Below are 11,692 nucleotides of genomic sequence, written 5' to 3'. Positions count from 1 at the left end.
GTACAAAATGTGTGGCCGCTTGGACAGGCTCTGTTGCCAGGTACTGGTAGGCAGGTCTGTGGCTGTGAGGAGTGCCAGGGCCTTGGCAGTGCCGCGGGATGGAGGCAGCACCTGTACGAGGTGGGAACTACTGACTGACTGACTCTGCAATTTGAGAGGGAGGAGGAGTGGAAATGGGTACTGGCTCAGCAAAGGGGGCTTCCCCCATCCCGACCATCCTCAGCTCCCCAGGTGCCTCTGTGCAATAGGTTTAAGGCCATGGAAGTTAAAGGAAAGGTGAGTGAGAGTGTGGAGGGAGGTCCACCCGTAAGGTTGCCTTGGGCGAAGCGGGTGACCCTATGCCTCAGGACTGCCTCTACCTGAAAGGAAAGAAGGGTGGTTGTCATTGGTGACTCCCTTCTGACAGGAATGGAAGGCCCTGTATGTTGGCCGGACCCTACCTGAAGGGAGGTGTGCTGCCTCCCTGGGGCACGGGTCAGGGGCATTTCAAGGAAACTTCCTGAGCTGATTGGCCCTTCTGATTACTGCCCACTATTGATAATTCAGGCGGGCAGTGAGGAGGTTGCTGCGAGAAGCCTGAGGTCTATCAAGAAAGAGTTCAGGGGACTGGAGCAAATGCTTGATGGAGCTGGGGTGCAGGTGGTCTTCTCTTCTGTACCTTCAGTGGCAGGAAAAAGTACTATGAGGATCCAAAAAACCCAGCTCTTAAATAGATGGCTTAAAAGCTGGTGTAAGCATAGGAATGTTATGGGTTTTTTTTTTTGGTTTTTTTTTTTTACCACGGGGCAATTTACTCAGCACCTGGCATGGTGGCTGTTAATGCATGTAGCCTGTCTTCAAGGGGTAAGAGGGTCTTAGCTGAGGAACTGGCAGGACTCATAGATAGGCCTTTAAACTAGTTATGAAGGGGGAAGGGGACAAAACAAGAGCTTGTGGGGTTGAAGGGTCGTTCGAGGGCTGTAGCAAACTCTATGGGTGTCACGGTTTACCTAGATTGAGCTGTGCCCGTGACAGGGGGCAGTCACCCCGTAGGGCCCCCGGCCTGGAAAGAAAGGAAAAAGGGGAATGGGAAAAAGAACAGCGGCAGCAATCTAAGGAGGAAAAACTTATTTTACTAAATATGATATCAGAATACAAGATAACACAATATAATACAATATGATTGAGGCTAATAAATTGAACAAAACAGAAAGAGAGTCCCCGAAAACTGAGATGGCTACTGTGAGCTCTAGGAGACACGGCTGGAATGCTTCCAACTCTTTGAGAGTCCAAGAGAGAGAGAATTCCAGCCTGCGGCTTCTAACAGTCAGTCCCAGAGGGTGGCAGCTCCATCCGAACATCTGATAATCCCTCTGTCGACACCTGCGTCTCGGGCAATGCTTCCTAGTTGGCGAGCTTTATTACCATCTAGAGACAAACTGTTGGCCCCCTTGGCCCAGCAGCAAAGCAACCAGGCAAGGAGATCTTCGTTTTGACACCGTGTAAACTCCTTTCTTGAGCCTTGGATTTGAGTCAGCTTCAGATGTCAATGAACAGTAATTTCCTCACTCTCTTCTTCATGCCTCTTAGTTTTTCCTTTTGCCTTTCTCGGTACTGATCCAGACCCAGCACCTGGATCTTCTGCTGCCTCCTCCTCTGTTTCTCCTTCTTTTCGTTCTAGACACAAGGACACCCATTTCTATTTCTTGCCTTTCACAGGGGCAACTGATATTGTTACTGGTGCCTCCTGTGACTGATCAGAGTTGACTTGGGGATTTTCTTTTTTGGCTTGAATCTCAGATCGGAAACTCTTTCTCTCCAGAACAGTATTATACAGAGCACAGTATGCATAAGCCAAACCCCAAATAAGGTTTCCCTCCTTAGATCTCTGACTCAAATACTCACTTAATTTCTCAGGGTCCCTCAGGTGTTCAAGAGTGAAATCCCACGACACTGCGGGTCCCCACACTTCTAAGATTTTTCCAAAACCTTTCCATATTCTCTGCCAGTCAGCATTCTCTGGTTTTGGAGGGAATTTCCACATAGAATGAATGTATTGGAGTACATTCATTGATATTGATAACATGAACATGAGTATGAACATGACCATGGTGAGTATGAACACTGGCTCGGTTTTCAAAAAGTGTGCAACAATCTGATAATACAGCCTGGAAACTGTATTGAACATCGTGGTGTTTTAAAGTTAGCTGCTGTGAAATTAGTAATTGTGAAATTAGCCATTGTAAAGTTAACTTTAATGTTGTTAAAATTCACATCATCCCATATTGCATAGAAGTACCAGGCAGGTGTCTCTATCAGTGCCCTTACTTGGTTGTGTAACACATATATTTCATAACAAGAAATCACAAAATTAAGAAGGGGCTGATAAGTTCCAAAGAACATGATGGCTTTGAATCCCCTATCCAGTGCTCCTAAAACAAAGAGCAGAATCGTGGCTGGAACTGCAAGCGAGCGAGGAGAGCGTCATTTTCAGAGCACTGCAGGGACGGCACAATGGAGGAGACGTCTCCTCCCAGACCGACCCCTCACTGCCTACAGGATGGTACAGAACTTCTCAAAGAATGTCCGTGTGTCTTCCTCCAGCATCTCTCGGGTGTAATGTGGATCAGGATAGTTCTGCTCCACCATGGCATCGATCATGTGGATGAGCTTTGCAACCTGCCCATCCCTCACCTCTTCGCTAGCTCTGTTGCTGAAACCAATGTAGCGATTCCCACACTTTCCTGCCAGGCCTATGAGGTATGTGTCCCCTTCTATGAAATACTTCAGATCTTTGGGATGCTCCAGCTCTTCTGCCCGCATGAACAGCAGGATTGTGTACTTCTCTGATTTAGTATGGAAAAAATTGGCCACCCACTCAGCCACTTCCTGCTCTTCCTCAGTGATTCGGCCCAGCTGCATCACCAGGATGATGGCATGGACCCCCTGCATGAAGGTTCCGAAAGGCATTCTTAATCTTTTCAGCAGTTCTTTCATTGGCTTCCCTTGTATCAAATAGGCCAGGAGTGTCGACTACTTCAATTGGTGTCACGGAGTTCTCTCTAGAGCTCACTCCGGGACAGTGGGCACAAACCCGGGGCAGCAGGAACAAAAGCCCCCCCCCCCTTTTCTCTCACGGCACGGTACGGCACAGTGCGGCGTGGCCCGGCCCGGCCACGTGCGTTTCGGAAGAGGGGAAGGGAAGGGAGATTGCGATTAGGTCTAACAAAAAATGAGGGAGAAAAAAGGTGATCTGGGAACGAATGGCAGTTTAATAACCTAATAACACTAAACAACAACAAGAGAGTTTCAACAAAGAGAATACCAAGTCCCCAGTCTCACCGATGGAGCTGTGGAAGGCAGGAAGCTCTGACCACGTTGTCTCCTTGCAGGGAGCCGGGCCAGCAACCCCGTCCCCTTCCTCACTTCCCTTCCGGTGCCCCTCCCCACATGCCCATTAAGGCAGCCCACAGAAAAAAAACTTGTCCCCCTTTACTCCCATTATGAGGCATGGTGTTCTGATGTGGAATACCAACACCAACCAAATTGCAAAACCATAACAATGCCGAAAGCCAAAGGTCTTCAAAATTACCCATCTCCATGTAATTCGTCTTTGGAAAGAGATATTGGCTGACCCTTATCCATGGAAATCAGAGCCCACCCCTTGAAAGCAGATTCCGCATCCTCGGAATTTCCCCCAGCAGTGGCAGCAGAGCTGCAGGAAACTCACCCAAGCAGCTTTGTGCTGTGTCCCCAGCTCTGTCTGCTGCGCTTGTGCTGTTCCTGCTCTCCTCCTGCACAGAAGTGCTGGGTCTGGAAGCTCTGTGCAGATCAGCAGAGTTTTTATAGGCATCATCAGCTGGACAGCAGACCTGGGATCACATATAGCTGCTCCACAAATAGCCTGGTGCTGTTTGTGGATCACTCAGCTGGCACTCAGCTTGTGCCAGTGGAAGGCCAGGATGGATCCTCTCCAAAAATGTTGTCATGTGCTGCTCTGATGGAGGCCCTGACGCAAGAGAGCCCCCTGTCACCATCATACACACAGGGTGAGGCCAAAGGCTGCACAAAATGCTATTCCTGTAAATGCACCATTTTCCAGGCACTGCAGAAAATGAAAGTGTGAGCACAGGGAGGCAGAGAGCCTCAGCTCTGCACCAGGGGCAGCTCCCCAAGAGCCATTCCCTACAGCCCCCGATCACCCCCTCCTCACGAGGGTGCGTGTCCCAGCCCCCCTCAACCCCAGCCCTGCTCTCAGTGCTGAGCTGAGGAAGATGCGGGAGGAGGTGTGCTCACAGGCTCTTGTCCTGGTGGGGGACTTCAACCACCCAGACGTTTTTTGGAAAGACCACATGGCGAGATGTGAGAGATCCAGAAGGCTCATGGAATCCATTGATGATATCTTTCTGTTCCAGGTATTGGACAGACCGACCAGACATGAAGCTTTGCTGGACCTGCCGCTCAACAATGCAGAGATCATCAAAGGCGTTAAGATTGGAGGCAGTCTGGGCCGCAGCAACCATGCCCTGGTTGAGTTTGTGATCTCGAGGGCTGTGGGCCTGGCAAAGAGTGGAGTCAGAACCCTGAACTTCTGAAGAGCTAACTTCAAGCTACTCAATGGCCAAGATTCTCTGGGGCACTCTTCTTAAAGACAAGGATGTTGAGGAGAGCTGGCTGCTCTTCAGGGATGCCCTCCTGAAAGCACAAGAGGTCTTTATCCTTCTGAATATGAAAGTGGGCAGACAAGGTAGGAAACAGGCATGGCTCTGCAAGGATGTGTTGAGTGATCTGAGGTGCAAGAAAGGGGCGTACAAGATCTGGAAACAAGGCCGTGTCACCTGGGAAGAATACAGGGATGCCGTCTGGACTTGCAGACGTGGGATCAGGGAAGCCAAGGCGCAGGCAGAACTGAACCTGGTGAGGGATGTGAAAAACAGGAAGACATTCTACAGGTACATTGACCAGAAGAGACAGGCCAAAATGGGTGTACCTTCTTTGGTAAATTTAAAAGGAGAGCTGGCTTCAACAGATGAAGAGAAAGCTGAGGTACTGAATGGGTTCTTTGCCTTGGTCTTCACTGGTGGCTCAGCTGGGAGAAGAGAGAGCTGGGCAGGCTCAGGGGATCCCGTGTGAGCACAAAGCCCTGCAGGAGCTGCAAGGGGACTGAACCGCGCTGCGCTCAGTGCTGCTGGGGCAGCGCACGGCGCTGGGCACAAACTGCAGCTCCATTCTCAGCCACACTGCAGGTCTGCCATCCTTGCCCACTCACAGCTGCTTCCCATGCCCTGAGTGGATGAGAGATGGGTCTAGGACGGGTTTTCCACAACACAGTAAAGGTCAGTATTTATTGAGAGCTCCTTTATGCCCATCAGTGCACAGCATGCCCCGCATCACCCCATGAAGGCAGAGCCCTGCAGCCACGGCACTGGCAGCTCCCACTGCTCCCTGAGCTGGGCAGTAAGAAACCAGATGAGGTTTAACAACAGCAAGCGTAGAGTCTTGCACCTAGGGAGGAATAATTGCATACACCAGTACAGGTTGGGGGAAGACCTGCTGGAGAGAAGCTCTGCAGAGAGGGACCTGGGTGCCCTGGAGGATGATAGGTAGGCTATGAGCCAGCAGTGTGCCCTTGTAGCCAAAAAGGCCAATGGCATCCTGGGGTGCATTAAAAAGAGTGTCCAGCAGGTCGAGGGAAGTGATCCTCCCCCTCTACTCTGCCCTGGTGAGGCCTCATCTGGAATACTGTGTCCAGTTCTGGGCTCCTCAGTACAAAAAAGACAGGGATCTCTTGGAAAGAGTCCAGCGGAGGGCCACAAAGATGGTGAAGGGCCTGGAGCATCTCCCCTATCAAGAAAGGCTGAGTGAACTGGGTCTGTTTAGCCTTGAGAAAAGATGACTGAGAGGGGACCTGATCCTAATCTGAGGTGTGAGGGACAAAGTGGCGAGCCCAGACTCCTTTCAGCAGTGTGTGGAGATGGGACAAGGGGAAACGGCCAGAAACTGGAGCATAGGAAGTTCTGCACTAATGTGTGCAAGAACTTCTTTATGGTGAGGGTGACAGAGCACTGGGACAGGCTGCTCAGGGGGAAGTCTCCTTCACTGGAGATATTTAAGACCTGCCTGGATGCCGAGCTGTGTGACCTGGTGTAGGGAACCTGCTTTGGCAGGGGGGTTGGACTTGATGATCCCTTCCAACCCCTACGATTCTGGGATTCTATGATTCTCAGCGCACAGCAGGAAAAGCACGACAGAGGAGACGGCTGCTCTCCACCTGAATCCTTGCTGCCTGGTCTGTGGCAGGAGAGGCTTGGACTCTGTTAATGATGCAGTATGAAGACCTTTATTGTAACACCTTTACAACCCCTTGGCCACAGGCACAAACCAGGTGCCTGGTGTGTGTTTGTGTCTGGCACAAGTAGCTGCCGAGCTCCTTGACTCATTTGCAAGGTCTTTTGTTCATAATGTCTTTCTTTGTCCCACAGCAGCACGCAGAGCCTCTGCTCTTGCACGGAGAGGAACTATACAACTTAAAATACAATGCAACAGGCACTGGGACAGTGAGGTTTGGGGTACAGCTTTACCCCTGTGCTGTACGTAAGACTGTACACCACCCCCCCATCCGCCCTCACTCACCCTGTGCAGCTCTCAGAGCGGGGAGATGGGAGGCAGCCTCAGGATACGCAGCACGCCCCGTCCCCGCTCTCATCCCCTTCCCTCCGCCTGGCGCTCTCGGATCTCGCACTGCTTTCCCTTCGCTTCCACTTGTTGCCGTCGGGGCCGCCCGCCCGCCGCCGCTCTTCCTCGCCGTCCTCCTCCCGCCTCGGCCCGGCCGCCTCCGCGGGGGACTCCGGGAACCGAGTCTGGGCGGGGAGTGGCGGAGCCGGGGGCGGTGGGGAGGAGGGAGAGACCGGGACGGGGGAGTGTACGGACCCTGGGACAGCGGGTGTCAGGGACATGGGGACACAGGGATCTGGGGACACCAGGACTTCAGATCACATTGGGCTGATGACACAGGACACCGGTAATGTGAATATCGGGACTATCAGGACACGGTGGCACGGGGAACTCGGGACACCGAGCGACGAGGACACCGGGAGCTCAGGGCTCGGGGGGTGCTGGCAGAGAAAGAAACCGGTGTGAGAGCTGCGGGCTGCAAACGAGACGCTCCGGAGCAAACAGCGACCTGCGGCCGATTCCGGCTGCCCTCCGGCTCCGGCTGAGCCCGGCGTTGCCCATCGCCCGTTCAGGAGCTCGGAGGTCGCAGCGGCACCGCAGAGCCGCGGATGTCCGGGCCGGGAGGGCGCAGAGCAGCAGCTCCACCCGTCGGGGCTGTGCGTCCCCACCGCGCCCAGCGCTGCCGAAGGAGCTGCGCACAGCGCGGGTAGAGAACGCCCTCTGGAGCACCGAGCGCGTTTCTTCTGCTCTCGCTTTTCCTGGAAAAGAAATGGGCCGAACCCGACGGAACCCGACGGAGCCCGACGGAACCCGACGGAACCCGACGGAACCCGACGGAGCCCGACGGAAGCGGAAGCGGCCCCGGCTCTCCTTCTCCGGGACGGGCACAGCCCGAGGGGGAACGGCAGCTCCTGGGCACCGCCCCCGGCTCTGGGCACAGCGGGGGGATGCGGGGCCGTCTGCCGCTCACCCCGGCATCGGAGCCGGCCGTGCCCCGCAGCGGCGGGGATCCTCCCCGAGTTCATAGCAAGACAGAGACGCGGAGTTTTCCAGGCGTTCATAAATTTAATGAATACACGTCGGCAGTGCCTGCATTTCCACACACACAGCGGCAGGGGGACACGCGGGCGGACGCGGGGCGGGGATCGCTCGGCGAGGGCGTTCGCGGGGGGTTCGCCGTGCGTGGGGCCGCGGGCACGGGGCGGAGGGCGGCGGGACGTGGGGCGGGGGGAGCAGCTCCCTCGGGGGTCGGGAGGAGCCGTCACCGGGAGCTGCGGCCGGGCCGGGTGTCAGCTCCCCCGCAGCCGCGTCCCGGTGCGGTGTGAGCAGCGTCGGCAGCGGGAAATGTCGTCGGGGAAAGCTGATTTTCCCCTGCAAGCAGCGGGGCTGGAGGTGCGGGCCAGGGGCTCCCAGCCTGGCTGCAGCCGTGAGTTCACCTCATCCCAGTTCACCGAACGCCGTCCCGGTTCAGAGTGCAGGACGGTGCGCACGGATGGGAGCCCCGCAGATGGCGGCCGCTGTCCCGCAGGGGCGCCCAGGAGCGGTCTCGGAACGCGGCGGCTTCCAGGGCGCGGTGGGCGCGGGGCTGATGCGGGATTTGCACCATCCCGCGTTGCCGTGCGGCTGCGGCGCCGCCTCCTCCCCTGCGCTTGGAGATCTCCGGGCACCGCAGAGTGGGGCAGGGGTCAGAGATGTCCCAGCCCAGCCACCCCTCGCTTCTCCCGGCCGTGGCTGAGCACCGGCACGTCTTCACCCCGCCGAGCACACACAGCGCTCCCAGCATCACGCACCCACCCCTGTTTGCAATGCTCAGGCCGGGCTCTCTGCTGCTCCGGGCGCAGCCCCCGCCTCGCTGCCGTCCCTCCTCCAGTCTGGAGCTGCGGCTGCCCTTGGGAAGCAGGTCTGCACCTGTGAGTTTTGCGGCTTTGTTTTTATTTTGCATGATTTCTCTGTCTCAGGGCTCTCTGCAACGCTGCAGCAGCACCAGCCCGGATGGGGGATGGGGTGTACGGGGGGGATGGGGTAGACGGGGGGCACGGGGCGCACACAGCAGTGCTGTGGGGAAACCTCCCCACCCTTCCTCACTCGGGGGTTCCACCTGCAGGCCCGGTGTGCACCCAGCCGCAGTGCAGAGGTGCTGGGAGTGGAGGGGAGGAAACCCCCCAGGGAACTCAGCCATTACCAGAGGTGGCCACCTCACTCAGCTCCTCCCTGTGCCCCAGGGGGGAAGGGGGGGAGGGCAGGAACCCAACAGGCGCCCAGCAGCCCTCGAGTGCCTGAGGTGAGGAGCAGGGGCAGCTGATGGGAGTGACCTCGTGGTGATCAGGAGAGCAGCTCCTGGCACGGTGGGTGCCTGGGGGTGCCCAGGCAGAGCTGGCACTGACCACGCTGTCACACCAGCACCGAGGGCACAGCGCCCACCGAGATGCCCAGCAGCCCTGAGCCCCCATGCAGCGCTGGGAGCCACAGAGCAATGCTGTGGGGGGGCTCAGGGCACAGAGAGCCCCACGGGGCAGCCATGGGCGGGGTTCCCGGGGCGCAGGGGCTCACGTGAGGGCGTTCTCAGCCCTGTGGGTGCGCTGGTGGAGCTTCAGGGAGCCCTTCTGGCTGAAGCTCTTCCCGCACTCGGCGCAGATGAAGGGCCGCTCGCTGCTGTGGGTGCGCTGATGTGCGGCCAGGCTGCTCCGGCAGCTGAAGCCCTTCCCGCAGCGGGTGCAGGAGAAGGAGCCGCCTGCTGCAGTGGGACCACCGGCTTCTTCATGCGCCTCTGAGCCCGGTGAGCGGCTGCAGGCGGCGGCGCCAGCGGCCCCGGGTCGGTCGTCGCTGTGGGTGCGTTGGTGGTTGAGGAGGAAGCGCTGCTCACGGAAGCGCTTCCCGCAGCTCCCGCAGGAAAAGGGCTTCTCGCCGCTGTGGATGCGCTGGTGGGTGAGCAGGTTCTGCTTCAGGCTGAAGCTCTTCTGGCACACGTCGCACTGGTAGGGCCGCTCCCCGGTGTGGATGCGCTGGTGGATGATGAGGTTGTGCTTGAGGCTGAAGGCCTTGCCGCACTCGGCGCAGATGAAGGCCCGCTCCCCAGCGTGGTGCTTCTGGTGCCGGGTGAGGCTGGGCTGCTGCCCGAAGCACTCCCCGCACAGGATGCACTTGAACTCCTTCCCCGCCGCCTCCTCCTCCGCCTGGCTGTGGATCACCAGCGCCTTCTCATCCCCGAAGCCCTCCTCAGCGCCGCTGGGGAAGGTGAAGGTGTTCTCGCCCGCGGGCGATGCCAGGTCCGTCATGGGCGCACGCTGCCCGGCTCACGGCGCCTGCATCCCTGGAGGGCACAGAGAGGGGCGGCTCCAGCTCCCAGCACCGAACCCGGAGGGGGTCCAACAACACCCAGCACTCCCCGCGGCAGCGCTCCGGGGGTCGGATGCCGCCGGGTGCCTTCATGGTGGGTGGGTTCTCCCTGCTAAGCCCCACGACCACACCTGACCGTAGGGGGCTGCAGGGGGCCCAGGGCCGGGGTCGTTCTACGGCATCATCCCACCGCGGAGCAGCGCTGGGGCTGCAGGCTCGGGGCCGGGGGGGGGGAGGGGGAAGGAGGGGACGGGAACACGGCGCGATCTCGGCGAGTGGGCACGGGATGGGGTCCGGATGGGGTCGAGATGGTCCGGATGGGGCTGCGACAGAGCCGGGATGGGGCCGGGCCGCGCCGCATTGCGCTTCGGCTCCGCGCTGCCGCACCGCCTCCTCGGGCCGGGCCGGACCGAGCCGTTCCCCGCACGTCCCCCCCCGGGCCGCCCCTACCTGCCCCCAACGCTGCGCTCCGGGCCCGGCTCTCTCCGCGCTCTCCGTGCGCTCGTTGCGCATCCCCCGCCCCGCGCGTGACCGCGGCGCTCCCTACGCTCGGGGCCGGGCCGGGCGCTGCGCGGTGCCGCCCCCAACCCGCGATCTCCCCCTCCCACCTTCCGCCCGTCGGTGCCGGCCCGCCTCGCTCCGCGCTTTGTGCCGCCCGCTCCGGCCCCGGCTCGTTCTTCCGCACGCGCTCCCGGCATCGCCCCGCGGCCGCGGTCACGCGTGGGCTCAGCGCCCGCCCCGCAGCCTCGGCCCCAGCGGAGGGAGGGACCCCCCCCCCCCGCGGCGAGATCGGCCCGAGCCGAACCGATCCACCCACGAGTGGAATTTCTACTCTTTTGCAAAGGGAAACCCCGAGCGGGTGGAAAACAAAGGGGTTTCCACGCTGCAGCCCGCGCTGCTGGGCCGGGAACAAAGGGTTCGGGGGAGGTTCTGCGGGTTCTGCGGGAGCTGCAGCCCAGCGCCCTGCGATGCACGGAGCTCCCCGCCCCCCCCGCTCGCCCCCTGTGTTGGCAGCCTGGGCAGTGGTTGGCACCAGACGGTGGTGGCACATGGCAGAGGTGCTGCCGAGCGTTGGGGTGCTCAGGGGGTGCAAAATGGAGATCCCACGTGTCAGTGCAAAGGGCCCCATCTCGGTGGGACCGGCACGAGGCCGCAGCAGGGCTCAGCAGAGCAGACAAGGCCACGAGCGAAGCGCAGCACTCGGGGTCCCACGTAGGATGGGCGCTGCTGGGATCAGGCTCAGGCTCAGGCGCATGCAGGCTGCGGCTTGCCAGCACTGCTGTGCCCTGCGCGGCTTCCTGCTGTGCTGTTGCCCAGACCTGTCTGGCCATGCACGCCTGCATTCCTGGAGCAGCTGCTGACACCTCCCCCAGCACAGCAGCAGGACGAGCCTTTGTGCCAGCAGCGTGCTGAGCTGGCTGCTTCACTGCCTTGGGGACGGAGATGGGAACTCAGCTCCAGGGACTTTGGGGCTGGCAGCAGGAGCCTGGGAGCTGGGGGGCAGTGAGGGACACGGCAGGTTGGATATTAGGAAAGGTTAGGGCTGGATATCGGGAAGGATTTCTTCTCCAAATAGCAGTTGGACGCTGGCACAGCTGCCCAGGGGGTAGGGGGGGGTCACTGTCCCTGAGGGTGTTCAAGGACTGCGGGGATGTGGCACTGGGGGGCATGGTTGGTGGGCATGGAGGGGGCGGGGAGTGGG

The 11,692-nt window shown here is 59.1% G+C and overlaps 2 protein-coding genes across 3 annotated transcripts; both read right to left on the bottom strand.

Annotated features, from left to right (window-relative positions):
* Nucleotides 1-1,092: 1,092 nt before the first annotated feature.
* LOC146762200 (GTPase IMAP family member 9-like) lies at nucleotides 1,093-3,886 on the bottom strand. The gene is made up of 2 exons (XM_085540828.1): nucleotides 3,710-3,886; nucleotides 1,093-2,925 (listed from the first exon to the last, which is right to left on the bottom strand). The coding sequence occupies exons 1-2, from the start codon at nucleotides 3,833-3,835 to the stop codon at nucleotides 2,533-2,535; spliced, it is 519 nt and encodes a 172-aa protein (XP_085396954.1). The 5' UTR covers nucleotides 3,836-3,886; the 3' UTR covers nucleotides 1,093-2,532.
* Nucleotides 3,887-7,699: 3,813 nt separating this feature from the next.
* LOC146762199 (uncharacterized) lies at nucleotides 7,700-10,736 on the bottom strand. 2 transcript variants are annotated; one of them, XM_085540818.1, is made up of 2 exons: nucleotides 10,599-10,736; nucleotides 7,700-9,964 (listed from the first exon to the last, which is right to left on the bottom strand). In XM_085540818.1, the coding sequence occupies exon 2, from the start codon at nucleotides 9,927-9,929 to the stop codon at nucleotides 9,201-9,203; it is 729 nt and encodes a 242-aa protein (XP_085396944.1). In that variant the 5' UTR covers nucleotides 9,930-9,964; nucleotides 10,599-10,736; the 3' UTR covers nucleotides 7,700-9,200. The 2 variants fall into 2 exon arrangements, with proteins under 2 accessions (XP_085396944.1, XP_085396943.1); XM_085540817.1 differs by lacking the exon at nucleotides 10,599-10,736 and adding an exon at nucleotides 10,441-10,519.
* Nucleotides 10,737-11,692: the final 956 nt, after the last annotated feature.

Source organism: Coturnix japonica, chromosome 2 (genome assembly GCF_054131305.1).
Source record: "Coturnix japonica strain WE chromosome 2, WE-NBRP24, whole genome shotgun sequence".
Lineage (NCBI taxonomy): Eukaryota > Metazoa > Chordata > Aves > Galliformes > Phasianidae > Coturnix > Coturnix japonica.
The sequence above is the reverse complement of the archived record's forward strand: the minus strand, read 5'-3'. Positions and strand labels throughout refer to the sequence as shown.

Bases quoted from the DNA above. Each gene is read 5' to 3' on its own strand.
- LOC146762200 (XM_085540828.1), bottom strand. From the start codon at position 3,835: ATGATGCCTATAAAAACTCTGCTGATCTGCACAGAGCTTCCAGACCCA. The intron at 2,926-3,709 runs GTGAGTTTCCTG...ACCTTCATGCAG, and splicing joins CACAGCACAAAGCTGCTTGG to GGGGTCCATGCCATCATCCT.
- LOC146762199 (XM_085540818.1), bottom strand. From the start codon at position 9,929: ATGACGGACCTGGCATCGCCCGCGGGCGAGAACACCTTCACCTTCCCC.